At 40.9% G+C, this 15,774-nt stretch overlaps 2 protein-coding genes across 5 annotated transcripts in view; one reads left to right on the top strand and one right to left on the bottom strand.

Annotated features, from left to right (window-relative positions):
* Positions 1 to 15,160, bottom strand: part of LOC131683009 (uncharacterized) — a 515,866-nt gene extending 500,706 nt beyond the window's left edge. Inside the window, exon 1 of one of the 4 annotated variants that reach the window (XM_058964837.1) lies at positions 14,736 to 15,160. The gene's annotated coding sequence lies outside the window, so the exon portion shown is untranslated. The remainder of the gene's footprint in view (positions 1 to 14,735) is intronic. The other 3 variants (XM_058964836.1, XM_058964835.1, XM_058964834.1) reach the window with 3 other exon arrangements.
* On the top strand, positions 7,818 to 8,507 carry LOC131680172 (uncharacterized). Its single transcript, XM_058960893.1, has one exon. It carries the CDS (start codon positions 7,818 to 7,820, stop codon positions 8,505 to 8,507), a length of 690 nt encoding a protein of 229 aa, XP_058816876.1.
* Positions 15,161 to 15,774: the final 614 nt, after the last annotated feature.

The following is a 15,774-nucleotide window of genomic DNA, read 5'->3' as shown; positions in this document are numbered from 1 at the left end:
ACTGGAAGCAAACACAAACCTACGGACGAGCATCCCGACTCCTCAGCGGACGATGAAAAGAAGAAAAAAGCCGAGCCCCACTTTGGATTTTCCAATGCAAGCTCCTATGGACACCTTCCTTCTCGAAACCACCGATAAAGAACAACCATGACCGAACCGAAACAAAACCTATGGCAACACAAAAGCCCACAACGTCATTTGTTTATGCTAACATCCCCCCGTTCACCGGCTTCGTCAAAGAAAAATGGCAAAAGCACACAGCAGGAAAAAAATAAATGAATAAATCAATAAATTAATAAATAAATGTGCCCACCTTGGTGCCCACCTGTATCATCTTGAGCTCATTCTACGAAGTGTATATGTATACGTGTATATATGTACGAGCGTGCTGCAGGCTAACAAAAATTCTCATAAATCCGCCATTTTTATTTGCGTCTTTAAATTTGGTAGCTATAGGAGACGATTTTTAAAATGGTATCCAAATGCGTTAAAAAATCTGAGCCAGTTAAGAAAAATGCTGGTGATCGGGTGTTGTGGATCCAGCCAATTCCGGGAGATGGCAATTGCCTTTACGGGAGCCTCGTGCACCAGCTGTTTCAGATTCATCCTTCCGATAGAGAGTTTCGAAGTTCCGTGATGGATATGCGGAAGCTAATTTCAAATCATTTGCAGTCTAATCTTGAGAGATATTGGCATTTTCTTCTTCCCACTGCAATGGATCAAGTTTGCTCGGATAATATCAGTGAGACAGAATGTGTTTTGATGTATCTGGAGATGCTAGCGCAGGATGGGACTTGGGGCGGCGAAGAGAGTCTCTCAGCTGCCACTGAAATTTTTTGTTGTGAAGTGGTTGTTTGGCAAGCTAATACTACTCATCCAATCATCTTCACACCAGAAGTCGCGACCGTGGACCGTTCAATTGCCTTGTATTATACAGGAAGTCATTACGATAGCGTGAGTTTACCTCCCATTTCCTGCTCTGTGGGTGTGTATTCTCTTTCACTTGACTTTTAAATAGATATCACTAGAATGTCTTTTCAGCTACTGTTGTGGAGCCTGCGAGAGATCACTTCGATCTCGACGCCCCTGCGCATTCAAAAGGAACAGGTGATATTGACTGTATTCGTATCCAAGAACCACTGACGAACCCAGAAAGCTATGTTAGTGCATTACCGTCTCCGATCGATCTACAACCCACAGTTCCTGATTCAATTTATCCGGTACCTTCAATCCTAAGTCCTACATATAGTAACTCTGACCTCGCGCCAATCCCATCAACCCACACTAAACACAACTTCCCTGCCAAACAAACAACCATACCTATTCGTCCGCTATGCATCCAACCAGTTCCCCCACCCACGAGACATAAACAGTGCGACAAACTCTCTTCCCCAAAACAAAACTCAACTCATTTATCACCGGATGAAAGGAGCCAACCCTCAATGCGAGTAAACAATATTTTGGGCCTTTTGCGAATGGCCACTTGGAATGTTTCAGGTTGCCGAAGAGCAGAGAAGCGAGAGCGGATTGATCAGTGCCTTTTCGAAAAGGAGGTAGCAGTCGCTTTACTCCAGGAAGCTAATATTGATTCCATAAGAAGCGAAACGAAAAATTTTGTTTGGTATACTGGTTCCGTTTCAATAAATCGGAAAAGAAATTTAGCGATTCTTGTATCTAAGTGGCATCCTCTTGTTGTTGCCCACGTTAAAGCAGAAGGAGCCTGTATCCAAGTTGCTCGTATACGGTACACTGCTGGACTTCTAACGAGAGACTTACTCGTCATAAATGTTCATGCCCCTAATCGTACTAACGGAATCTATTTGGGACGCCTCGGGTATGTGCTACGTAAGAGGGCTGATAAGGATATCGCAATATTAGCCGGTGATTTTAATAGTCATTTGGCATTCAAGGATTCATCTGAAGATGAGAGGAAAGTACTGGGGAAAGTGACTTGCCATGAACACTGTAATGAAAATGGTGTACAGTTGAGGTATTTCTTAGTGTGCCACGATTTAGTCGCTCGTTCTATGCAAGCTGACAAGTCTCTCACGTGGACGTGGACAAACGGTATCATGCGTTGGCCTTTTTTCTAGCTTATAATTCATATATTCTTTCTGTAGGTATAATTTGTTCGCAGTTGGATCATGTGATCGTCCCAATTTATTCAAAGCATTACGTAAGAAATATCAAAGCTCATTTTACCCCTTCTTTGAAAAGCGATCATAAGCTCGTAACTTGGGAATTATTGCCGAATAGGAATGCAGCGAAACCATGTGTTAGGGCCAAGCAAAAAATCAAGTGGGTTCGACGCCCCCCTGTAGTCTCCATCCCGAGAACGATTTCTTTGCAGGATCCGAATGCATCGGAGGAATTCCATAGGGAGTTGCTAAAGTCTAAACCTGAATCTCTGACCGGTCCCATCAGCCTCGCATGGGATAAGTATGCTAGGTGGATCCGTAGAGCCGCTGCCAATGTGTTTGAGGAAAAAGGCCTTCACAAAGATCGCGAATGTCGGAAAGCGGTTGCTTTGGTTTGCAAGTACAAGTTCTGGATGTCGTGGAAGCCCTCAGATCGGATTGCATCCAAGCTATCAAAATCTGTGACCGAACTCAAAACGTTGATGAAGCGTGCTGATGAAAATCAGTGCATTCAGTTTTTCAAAGATCTCGAAAGGTATCCCTTGGGGGTGCGTATAAACAGAACACATAAGTATTTGAAAGAACATCGACAACACGCCACTCGACCAGTGAGAAACTTCAATATTCCCATCAGTGAATGGCAACGGACACGAGACGTTATAGACGGGTTACCGGAATTGATCTTAGAAACCGACGGTCAGGCAGTTCAGCCTGGCCCTACTCTGAATGATTTACGTCGGTTTTTAAATTCTATGCATAACGGTAAAACACCTGGTCAAGACCAATTACCAACGGAATATTTGAAGTATGCCGATGAGTCAGCAATCCAAGAGCTTCAGCATCTGATGAGTAGTGTTTGGGTCAGCAATGTTATGCCTGAAATGTGGAAGCGAAATCTTATCATCCCCATTCCTAAAATACGAAAGCCTACTTCCGTTGCCCACTATAGGCGGATTTGTCTGACTAGTACCGGGTATAAAATGTACGCCATGTGGGTGCTTGAAAAATTGAAAGAATACGTTGGAGAGCTGGGGTATCATCAAGCAGCGTTTCTATCTAATCGATCGACCACGGACCATTTGTTTGTTGTGCAACGAGTTTTCCAAGAGCGATGGAATGAGGGGGTGCCGCTAATTGCCATGTCCCTTGATATAGAAAAGGCTTTCGATTGTGTCAGTTTAAAAGCTCTGCCAGCAATCCTGAAAGGTAAAATATATTTTCCTTTGATTAAGGATGATAATATTCAGTTCCTTTTTTAGGAAAAGGCGTTCCTCATTGGTTGATTAACCGAGTTGTCGAATGTCTGCGCGGTGATATCGAACAGACGCTTTGGAATGGTGAAATGTCTCATCCTTATGCAAGGAATACCGGTGTGAAACAAGGTTGTCCTCTTAGCCCCTTCATTTTTAATTTGGTGATTGAAGAAGTTTTGACGACGGTGGAGGAGATTCTCGAAATATTCACACTGAATCCGACGATGAGAATCCGTTTGCCGATAGTGCTTGTGTATGCAGATGATATCATAATAATTGCTGAGAATGTGGCTGATCTTGAACGAATAGTTGAATGCATAAAAGAGAATTTAGCGTATGTTGGAATGAAGCTGAATGAAGATAAATGTAAAGTTCTCGTGCGAGATCCAAACCAACCCGCTCCGGAAAAACTGAATGTTCTTGGTAGAAGCTATAATGTGAGGGAAAATTTAAAGTACTTAGGAACTGCATTAACGCCGCGATTGGACCGACCATTAACTACTAGAATGCGTTGCCGTAATGCCATCATAACATCCAAAGTTATCATGAGCTTTCTTCAAAAACGAGAGCCAAGCTGGGAGTTGGGGCGTCTTATATACGAGACCGTTCTGGCCCCGGCAATGTTGTACGGAACTCAAACAGCCGTACTTACGAAGCGCAGTCGCAAATCGTTGCGGAGATACGAGCGACAAATAGTGTATGAGATGGCTTCTCTCTGTTATCACAACGATGATCAGACAGTGAAACGTTCCATAAAACTACTCCTCCGTGAACGAAGCATCACCAAGAAAGTACGAGTCCATCAGATGCGGTATTGGGGGCATATACAGCGCCGCCCGATACATCATCCTATACGGGCAGCTTCAAGGTTGACCGCTAAGCGTTTGCGTCCTTGTCGTCCTTCTCATACCTGGTGGGATTCTATATTGGCAAATATGTCTCGATACGGAGAACTTTCTTACAACGAATGGCAAAACATCGCCCAAGACAAAGGTAAACTCCACAAAAAACTCGATGAAATATACGGCATTCCAGAGTCCAGCGACGAATCCGCTCAGGAAAACAATTGAGCTGCACTAAATGTAACTTGACTGCAATGTTTAAATAGCTTAAGCTAATCCCAATGCGCGGGTATTTAATAATGTTTATTTTTAGTGATCGCTCTAAGAGATGCGGATTGTAAACAAACTGATGGAAACGGTATACACGGTTAAAACCAAGAAATATTTATCCACTATTGACCATAAAGTTTGCTCGAACCGAATGTTCGCCTGGTTCGACTCGAATAGACCACACCGACTCGAAAAGGTTGCTTATCATTTCTGAGAGCCGGTGTGCTTGGTCGAGTTTAGTCATCATAAGAACAAGTCCTGAATAATTAACTATCTCTTAGGTGCCAGTCCTGCACTCCTTTCCTGAACTAGCCTCATACTCACGATCAAAAGAGTCGACAACTAGTAGGATCCAAATGTCCCCCACCCAAGCGAATTGATCAACTTGCAAGTAGGAGTACATATCTACCAACCAGCCTAGAAGACTTCCGAACCAATGAGAATGGACCATGCCAGTCGAAGGCCACAGGCCCAGCGCCATCTCGTACAGTGTCATTGTCATTTCTCAAGATGAGAACCTACAAAGCCTAACTGTTCGTATGTGCTAGTCCGTATAGATTTTGGTTTGCTGAAACGAAACAAGAAAAGCAAAACAATTGTGATTAGTGTCGTAGCTATAAGAAATAAATAAACGATTTCTCCTCTGTTGTCGGTTTCCCTGTTTGCAGTCCTCCCTCCTGTTCCTGATCTGTTTGGGCCACTGGCTTTCCGTTTCCTTGGCCGTCCCGCTCTCCCGCACCGATCCGCACACATCGTAGCAGGAGAAACAAATGAAAAGACAAAACAAAACAAAATGAAAATAAATGGACGTCTGCTATCTGTGCCTAAATTGATGTTGCTTCTCAGTTTTGCACGACACAGGGGGGACTTGGCCTTGATCCCAATGCTCTGTCACCGATGTTACGTGATATTCGTTATGGAATATTCTTTGTTTGGGGGCCATTCATAAACAATGTTGTACGTTTTTTTTATCCCTGATCCGTCTAAAATTCATTTGTAGTTTTTATCTCGTTACGTGACGCTCTTCCCCTATTGTCATTATCCAACATCATTTATGAATGGTCCCCTGGTGATATATTTAGAGCAGACAATCCAATGAAAAATAGGATTGACAGGATTTTAGCGCGCTCTTGGCGCCTTGTGTCACATCTTCATGTTTGTTATACATACTAAGAATACCAAAGCATGTGATGTGATGACCGGAAGATTAGAGAAGCAACTCCTCCCATTCCCCCCATCTTTGTCGAACAACTTTATTCAAAAAAATTCGGCATCTGTAAAACTTCGGAATATGAAAGAATGGACTTTTCCCTTTCATTTGAAAGTAAAATTAAAATATTCTGTCGGGGGGTCTAGAACAACTTTTTATTTTAAAGTTTTTTGACTTAAGCTTTTTAATGAAATTAATTCGCATTTTTGCTACTAATTGGTACTATAGACATTCAAAAAATACTAAAAGTGAGAATCTGATGAACAATCCCATTGTCTACAACTTCGTAGGATGCTATAAATCGATATAAAATCACCCGAGAAAGTTATTAAAATTTAATCAGTTTTTAGGTGTGCACGGGGCATATGGATTAAGAAGTCGATTAACAAGGACTTACAAAAAAATGTTGGGTTTAAATGAACAGTAAATTCAGATAAATTTCAATGTATACAAAGTTCCATTCTCAGCAGACAAAATATATTTTCAGATTTCTCTGGGTCTTGGGCGAAAATGACACTTTATGAGGTGTGGTAAGGTGTTGACCAAATTTATTCGATAATCTTATACTTTTTCAAGATGTTGATTAATGTAGTAACGGATTTTATCATACCTGTTTCATTACTTTTCTCGCTCTAGGGGATAGCTAATGTAAACTAGAATGACCCTTCTTCCTGATCCTATCCTGCCTGGTAAAATATAATTGGCTTAAATTCAAAGCTTTATATTTGAATGAACTAAAGTAGACAGTTCGAGTCATTGTAATAAACGACGGATTTTATTGCAATTTTGGGTTGAGAATCCTGTTTGTCTTTATCAACATTAAAAGAAAGATGATTGAAAAAGAAAAAAAGCTCTTCGAGTTTTGAATCCATGTTTGTTATCTTTTGGGGTAGATTCATTTCATCAGAATTTATAGATGCAGATTTTTGCTTGTCCTCAAATTTTATTTCCAAATCGAGCACATAATCTTAGAAAAAAGAATAAAACCATGTTTCATAATTTCCTTTAAGAAGAAATTCCGGAGTCGTTACTCGTTGTACACGGATCACAACAGAAAACGAACAAGAAAATATCAGACTGTACCATACATTCAAGTAATAAAAGTCTGTTTATTGAAGATTTCCCTCATAATATGGGATAAGAGCAAAGACAACATATCAAGAAGACAGAGTTGCCAGTTCAGTTCAGTGTCAATCAGGATTCTCAATCGAAATCAAATCAAATGACTGAATATATAATTGAGTTTGATCAAATATAAAGTTAAAATTTAGGCCAAATATAGATATCCCACAAGATGCTAACGAGCAAAAAGGTGGATTCAAGGTTACATCAAGCATCCTCCAGAATGAGTGAAGAAAAAAAGAAGAAACAAATACAGTGGAGACCCGATTTTATCAGCACCCGATTTTATCTGCCACCGATTTTATCAGTTTTTTGACCCGATTTTATCAGCTTCATATGAAAATTGATAATTGGTAGTTTAATGGGCTCTAGCAAACGAACCAAGTTGAATTCGAATTAATTCCTTTCTTGGGCATATGGTCGGTGTTAAGTCAGACCGGACTAAGTCCCAAAACATCAGAAAATGAGATAATGATAGCACTGGATAAAGAATATTGTGAGCTACATTCGACTTTTGCCGAATTTGAAATATGTAACAATAAACAAGAATTATGGCAAAAATTAATTTTCAATCATAATGTAAAGGATGCTGCGATTCAACTTTTAAACTCGTTTTTCTTGAAATCAATATTTTGTCACTTAGTTCGGTCTGACTTAACACCGACTGTGGGTTGCTGTTTATGGAACACCCGGTTCTTTCCCGCATTACCGGCAACCCTGCAGTGTATCGAACAAAAAACGCATCAGAGAAAAGAAAGGACAACTTTTACCGCGAGAGCTCGTAGTCGACACACGTGTTTATTTTCTCTATCGGATAAATACAATTAATCTGAATACAAAAACCGCGAATGTCGTTTCCTCTCGTCTTCGTCCGCCACATTGGTGACCCGCGACGTGAATTCTAACCGGTTCGTTTAAGTACGCGTTAAATTTCGAAACAATTCACTAGTTTCTTGCACAATCACTCCTAACCTCAAAAGGAATGTTGAACGACGAAGTGCAACCAGATGTGCGGAACGCAGCCGCTGTTTGTGTGAAATTGCCCGAGTTCTGGAAAACTGATCCTAAATTGTGGTTTGCGCAGGCTGAGGCGCAATTTGTAGTAGCAAATGTGGTAAAAGACGACACAAAGTTCTACCACATTGTAGCCAAAGTGGATCAATCTGTGATATGTCATATTACTGATTTGGTATCGAATCCACCTCAGCAACAAAAGTATCAGGCTCTAAAAGAGCGATTGATAGCTCGCTTCGCACTATCCTCTGAAGCACAATTGGAACGACTACTCAATGCATCAGATCTCGGCGATATGCGTCCGACGCATTTGCTTGCAAAAATGCAGGAAATAGCAGCTGGCCTTAATGTCAACGAGAATTTGTTAAAGATGTTGTTCTTACAACGGATGCCAGCTCACATTCGTCCCGTTTTAACCATCAGTGATGGAACATTAGCCAAACTAGCGGAAATGGCCGTCAAAATGTTGGAACAACCTCAAGTTTCAACAGTTTCAACATCATCAACAGCAAACGATCAGTTGGATCGCATGAACGAGCAGATAGAAGTTCTCAGCGCTAAGATTCGTCGTCTCAAAGCTAATCCAGATACTTATCGAAGTCGGTCTTCGTCGAGGTCCCGAAATTCCAACGATCAATGTTGGTATCACCAGAAGTAGGGATCAAAGGCTCAACGATGCAAACAACCATGTCAGTTCCGTTCAAAAAACTAACTTCTCGCTCACCTGAGTCGGCTGAGGTGGGCGGATCGTTTGAAAGCCGACGTCTCATGTTGTCCGACAGAACTAGTGGTCTTCGTTTCCTGATTGATACAGGTTCCGACGTTTCGATTGTGCCAGCCACAAGAAAAGACAAAATGTGTGACCCGATTCCTTTTGTACTACATGCAGCTAACGGTACAGGCATCAAAGTATATTCTTCAAAATTCGTAACAACCGATCTAAGACTGCGAAGAAGATTCACATGGAATTTCTTAGTAGCAGATGTTAGCCATGCGATCATCGGAGCTGATTTTTTGTTGCATTTTGGATTACTCGTCGATCTGAAAAATCAGGTCTTGATTGATACGAAGACCTCCTTGCGTTCGTTGGGTAATATGGTGACCACGCATACTCACAGCGTCACCACAATCGGAGCGGATCATCCATTCCACGACCTATTGGCAGAATTTCGTCAAGTCTCACTTCCTGCAACACTACGAGCTGAAATTCAACATGAAGTTACGCACCACATTATTACCAAAGGACCTCCAATAGCGTCGAAGGTGCGCCGAATGCATCCTGACAAGGTAAAAGCAGCAAAAGAAGAATTTGCCTTAATGGCGGAGCTTGGAATATGCAGACCTTCCAGCAGCAGCTGGGCCAGTCCACTCCACTGCGTTCCCAAGAAGAACGGGCAGTGGAGATTCGTCGGTGATTATCGACAGCTTAACAGAGTTACCACCCCGGATCGATATCCGGTGCCGCACGTGCATGACTTATTGCACTCATTACAAGGTAAGAACATTTTCACTACCATCGATTTGGAAAGAGCGTATCACCAGGTACCAGTTGAGGAAGCAGATATTCCTAAAACGGCCGTTATAACGCCATTCGGCTTATTCGAGTTCACTCGAATGCAATTTGGATTGTGCAACGCCAGCCAGACCTTTCAACGCTTTATGAACAAAATCTTCGGCGATCTGGACTTCGTAACAGTGTTCATAGACGACATTTGCATTGCCTCATCATCTCCAGAACAGCATAGAGAGCACGTTCGCACTGTGTTTCAGCGACTGCAGAGTAACGGCTTAGTAATAAACGTCTCAAAAAGTAAATTTTTCAACCACAAGTAGAGTTCCTTGGCTACCTTGTTGATAAAGATGGCATTCGACCGTTACCATCACGTGTACAAGCAATAAGCGATTATACACTGCCAACAACTGTGAAGGAGCTACGCAGGTTTTTGGCTTTGCTAAATGTTTACTAACGGTTCATACCTAAAGCGGTTGATATACAGTCACAGTTACGAAAGCTAATACCTGGCAATAGGAAGAATGACACTAGGAAGGTGCAATGGGACGAGGATTCAATAGCAGTCTTCGCACATTGCAAGAGTTCTTTAGCTGAATCTACTCTATTGCACTATCCTGACTCTTCCAAAATGTTAGCATTAACGATTGATGCTTCCAACACAGCGGCTGGGGCAGTACTTCAGCAATATTCCGGATACTTATGGCAGCCATTGGGATTTTATTCTGAAAAATTCACTGACACTCAGAAGAAGTACTCTACCTTTGGACGTGAGCTTACAGCAATGAAAATGGCGGTTCGATATTTCCGTTATTTTTTGGAAGGCCGCAAATTTGTCATATTTACGGATCATAAACCCCTTACACATGCCATGTCTACCAACTCCCCGTGTAGGCTTCCTCACGACGAAAGATACTTACGCTTCATATCGGAATTTACAACTGACATTCGTCATATAAGTGGTATGGATAACACTGTAGCTGATGCCTTCTCTCGTATTCAAGCGGTTACAGCAATCGATTTGGCATCCATCGCTAAAGATCAGGCCACCGATGAAGAACTGAAGCAAATCATGATGTCACCGTCGTTGAAAATCGAACCGATTCGCATTCCAAACATTTCTCGCCCTGTATATTGTGATGTTTCCGTTCCAAATCGAATTCGTCCTTTCGTTCCAGAGAAACATCGGCTCGCCATAATGCAGCAACTTCACGGTATGGCTCATCCTGGGACACGAACATCCAGAAGGCTCATTTCAGATAGGTTCGTATGGCCCTCTATGAAAAAAGACGTTAACCCGTTCGTCAGGACGTGCATGGATTGTCAACTCTCGAAAATCACTCGTCACACCATCTCACCTCTTGGTACATTCTGCCCTCCGAAGACTAGATTCCGGCACATACATATTGATTTGGTGGGTCCTCTACCACCATCGAAGGGAAAACGATATATCTTCACAATTATAGACCGCTTCACTCGCTGGCCGGAGGCTATCCCGTTAGCAGACATGACGGCACCTACTGTTGCGAAGGCGATGACGTCAACATGGATTTCACGATTCGGTACTCCCGAAACAATAACATCCGACCAAGGCCGTCAATTTGAGTCGGAATTGTTCCGCGAGTTAGCATACACCTTAGGATCTCACCATATTCGCACGACTGCCTACCACCCACGGTCCAACGGTATGGTGGAACGTTTTCATCGTACATTAAAAGGAGCGTTAATGTGCAAAAAAGGTGACCAGTGGAAAGATGAACTGCCACTCGTGCTTCTTGGGCTAAGAACAGCATACCGCGAGGATCTCAAGTGTTCTTCGGCAGATCATGTATATGGTCAACCTTTGCGCATTCCTGGCGAGTTTTTTGACCCTCCAGCAACGGATGTAAACAAAACGGATTTCGGGAGGGATCTTCATCGTGTTCTTGGCAAACTACAACTTCCACAAACCGCCCATCATGCCAAGCCGTCTGTGTTTTTGCACACCAAGCTTAACACGTGCACCTATGTGTTCATTCGCATCGACACAGTGAAACGTTCACTACAGCGGCCATATGAAGGGCCGTACGAGGTCGTCGATCGCGGTGAGAAGTACATCGATGTGTTAATTTCTGGCAAGAAGCAACGAGTCTCTATAGATCGCGTGAAACCAGCATATACGTGCGATGACTGCATCATCGGTCATCCAAGTGACGACAAACGGACCATAGTTACGCAATCCGGACATCGTGTCCGATTCTTGACGTAACTGGGGAGACATCTGTGGGTTGCTGTTTATGGAACACCCGGTTCTTTCCCGCATTACCGGCAACCCTGCAGTGTATCGAACAAAAAACGCATCAGAGAAAAGAAAGGACAACTTTTACCGCGAGAGCTCGTAGTCGACACACGTGTTTATTTTCTCTATCGGATAAATACAATTAATCTGAATACAAAAACCGCGAGTGTCGTTTCCTCTCGTCTTCGTCCGCCACACCGACCATATATTTCTTATCTTAGATATCCGAAAAATGCAAAAATAAAAATATTATTTTTTTTTAATTTTGCGCTGTCAGACCCCCTTAAGGGGAACTTAAAGTAAATAATCAAAAAAGGTTGCAAGGCTATATCTAAGGAACTAGGAAGAATATTTTAAGAGCTTCGGTTTATTAAAAAGACAGAAAAATATATGTCCCGATTTTATCAATGTCCCTGTTTTATCAGCTTAAAATTCGCCAAGGGGCTGATAAAAACGGGTCTTCACTGTATATCTGTGACAGAAAAAAATTGTTTCATTTTGCTGTATTGCCCAGCATCTTTCAAAAGAGTACTAATTTCGTTCAAATTCTATCTACTCTTCTCTATATCTCCATGCTCCTAAAATATCATTGGTGCGCATAAAACGGTGGAATCTGGAATTATGTTTTTTTACCCTTCAAGGTGGGACTTTGCTAGCATTCAAGTTCTTCTGAGCACACTGTTAAAATTAATTTACAAATAAAAATGTTTTTGGAACAAAGCTTCTTAACCAATAGGCCCCGCGCGAATCTAGAAACTTTGATAAAAATTTAATATCTTTCTCTAGCGATTTTAGATCGCGATGTAGTTTTCTACAAAGTTGTACACGCTGAAATTGTCCATCAGATTCTCACTTTTGGTAATATTTGAATGTCTGGCGTACTACCTAGGGGGAAAAATGTGAACCAGTTTCATTGAAAAACTTAAGTTTTCAAACAAAAAAACTTTAAAATAAAAAGTTGTTCTGAAGCCCCCGATAGAATATTTTAATTTTACTTTCAAATGAAAGGGAAAAGCGCATTCTATCACGTGCTGAAGTTTTAGCGATGCCGATTTTTTTCGAATAAAATTGTTCTACCAAATACACCGTGGGCAGAACATAATTTTATATGAGAATATCTTTTTACTGCAAAATCGGATCAATTTGCAGTCTTCGGCAATGTTGATCCTTACACCTTCAGCGATACATCTGCAGATTATGAATACACAAGATGATACTGGCATTTTTTAATGAATTTATTGTTTCTTTTGCCTATTTTTCATATATTTTACCCTATAAACTTGAAAACTCTTTTGAGTGAACTAGAGTTTTCAGAAAAAAGCTCATATTTGACATATGATATGTAAAGCCAATTCCCATTTGATTTAACAGTGTTCCGAAAAAAGTCAAAATTGTTGCCGGTCTAATATATATGTATTGAATTGTATTAGCCGTGAATTGACGTCCCGTAAAATACAAGAATGTCTTCCTAGAGGTATGGAAAGTTCAAAGCATTATCGATATTTTATTGTCCACGTAAGGCCGTGAAGAGCCTCTTTTTATTTTAAAATGCTTTGAATCGTTGAAATTATAAATTTCTTGGTTTCAAAATTTTTAATTTTTCTTATCCTGAATTTTTAAAATTTGATGACTGTTTCCAGCGTTTTGAGGTGCCAGGAAGCCTTCTTGGATTTCAAAGAAGAGTCAATTATTATCTTGCGCCATCTACAAGCTTCGCAATCTGCAAATCTTAAATAGGAAAACTTTGTTCAAAAGTTGGTACAGTGGAGACCCGATTTGATCAGCTCCCGATTTTATCAGCTTTTTAAGTCTGGTTGTAAACCGAAACGCTATCATTTCATACATTTTAACAGCAGTCGGGGTTAGAACGTGACTCAGTTTCGCTTCAAGCAAAAATGATATATTTGTCAACATATCGAGAACATTCTTCCTACCGATGTATAAAATACAACCGGGACCCGCAAATAGTACAAATATCCTACGTTGCGGTGTTGATAAACAAATTTGAACATCCAGCTCGGAAACAAAAACAACCTGAAAGTAAAATCGGAAGAAATCCTAGCTATCCCGACATAGAATCAATTCCGCACCGGTTGGAGAACAAATCTGTCCGCTATCTCATACGCGCCTCTGGTCAAGCCGTTCAAGCATGGGTAGAAGCAAAAGTTATTGACGATATTATTTTTCCTTTCTGAGTGGACGAACATGCTGTCCCACACCAGCAGAAGAATCATTTTACCTGCTTTGGTTCCCTCACACGTACTCTCTCTCTCTCTCTCTGTTCGAGCCGGTCAGTGAGAAGCAGAAAAAAGTCGGAGAGTCTGTTCGAGGAATATCGTTGGCAACGATTCTTTTTTGCATCGGACGCCCGACATGCTACCAACACCATCACATCAACAACCCGAGCGAATCCGAAGATGAAAAAGTCGGGTCGGATCGGATCGGTCTAGTGCGGATAGACCTTTAGTGATCGTCTCGTCCGGCGGATCCTCAGCGGCTTTGCGCTGCTTCGGATCCTTGGCCTGGACTATGCGGCAAAGCCGCATCACACCAGCTCCGCTCCATAAGCTTACTTGCTAAGGCAGTATGTCATTGTTGTGAGCGTTATTAAGCACAACTTATTTTTTCAATTTATCAAACATTGGTAAAAATTTTTACATTTCCGCTCTCCGATTCGGTTTATTGCGGTTAAAATACACCATTTTAACAAAAAACCGCATTAGAAATGTACCTCTAAACATAAAGTCTCTAAACTAGACAATTACCCTTAGTTTGTTTACATTTGCGATTTAAGCCCTAATGAAAGATCTGTATCGCATTCAGAAACAAAATGCGCTAATATTCTGTTAGTGCGGTTAGAATCCAGATTTTAATGTCACAAGCAATACCAAAACTACTTTTCTATGAATTGATATACCTACAGAGTAAACGAACAGATTGTGGTGCTCAATAAAATTACAAATGAGCAATAGCTTGCATAAAAAGGAAAACCTGACATAATGAATCCAAATGTAGCCAAAATCATGAGCTAATAAATTACAATTACAAAAAGGTGCAATTGCACCAATAAGTGAAAAAGATAGGTTTTGTATACTTACATTAAATGTATGTAGAGAAACCGAATGTTTTGTATACTTGGGTTTTGCTTGAAATAATCGTGCCGTTATATACCTCAAAGACCCAGACCACAAATCTATGGCTCTAGCACGAAATTCGAAACAAAAATCATTTCACACAGACTATCAACAAAAATTCGATTTCGGTGCAACTAACAAATTGCATTTTTGCGTCGTAGAGTAAATATACTTCCATTTAAACAGTTCACTTCAAACAGGTCATAAAATTTAATGTTTATCGGAACTAACCCACTACGTTCGCAACGCAACACAGTCTCTGAATTTTTTTTCACATTTAAAATGCAAATGGCCACAATTTGATATTACACCGAGGAAAAAGCACCTCTCAGAATTTTATATGTCTCGGATATGAGCCAACCTTCTGGTGATGCCATTGAACGCTTTTGAATGTCATCGGCAGGCATATGAATTCATTTATCTTCATTCATTTGAGAATTTCCAAAACACCCATATAGAGTACTTGACAATGTGTAACTGTATTAGTGTGTTCAACTATTTGTTTTCCTCCACCTGTCATAGGTGGAGGAAACCAAATCGAAAATAACTTTTCGGTCGGATTATTTTCATCATGGAGCTCGACCAACCGGTATTGTACGTGTCCGTAATAAGTTTTACAGTGTCATAGAGCATTTCAACACCATTATAAATACTTTACGCGAGCTATTTCAAATGTTTAAATTGGCTGACAGTTTTATATATGACAGCTGGAGGAAAACAAACCCCCAATTAGTGTGTGTGAAATGATTTGCATAGAACTCTATGAGAAATGTTGATTCTATAAAATGATATATTATTTTTCATAAACGCCAAAGAGAATAGGGAAAGAGACGAAGAGTGAAAATCAGTCAAAACGGCAACACTCCCTTTATGATGATTTCAACACTAGAATTTTGGCAACCGCTTCCACAGGCAGCACTTTAAATGACTCCTATTATATTTTGAAAACAAACCGTATGTCGATTGTTGGATTTGTTTATTAAACGATGCGCATTTCGAAAAA

This window comes from Topomyia yanbarensis, chromosome 2 (assembly GCF_030247195.1).
Source record: "Topomyia yanbarensis strain Yona2022 chromosome 2, ASM3024719v1, whole genome shotgun sequence".
Taxonomy (NCBI): domain Eukaryota; kingdom Metazoa; phylum Arthropoda; class Insecta; order Diptera; family Culicidae; genus Topomyia; species Topomyia yanbarensis.
Note: the sequence above shows the minus strand (reverse complement) of the source record. Positions and strands in the feature narration are given on the sequence as shown.

Bases quoted from the DNA above. Each gene is read 5' to 3' on its own strand.
- LOC131680172 (XM_058960893.1), top strand. From the start codon at position 7,818: ATGTTGAACGACGAAGTGCAACCAGATGTGCGGAACGCAGCCGCTGTT.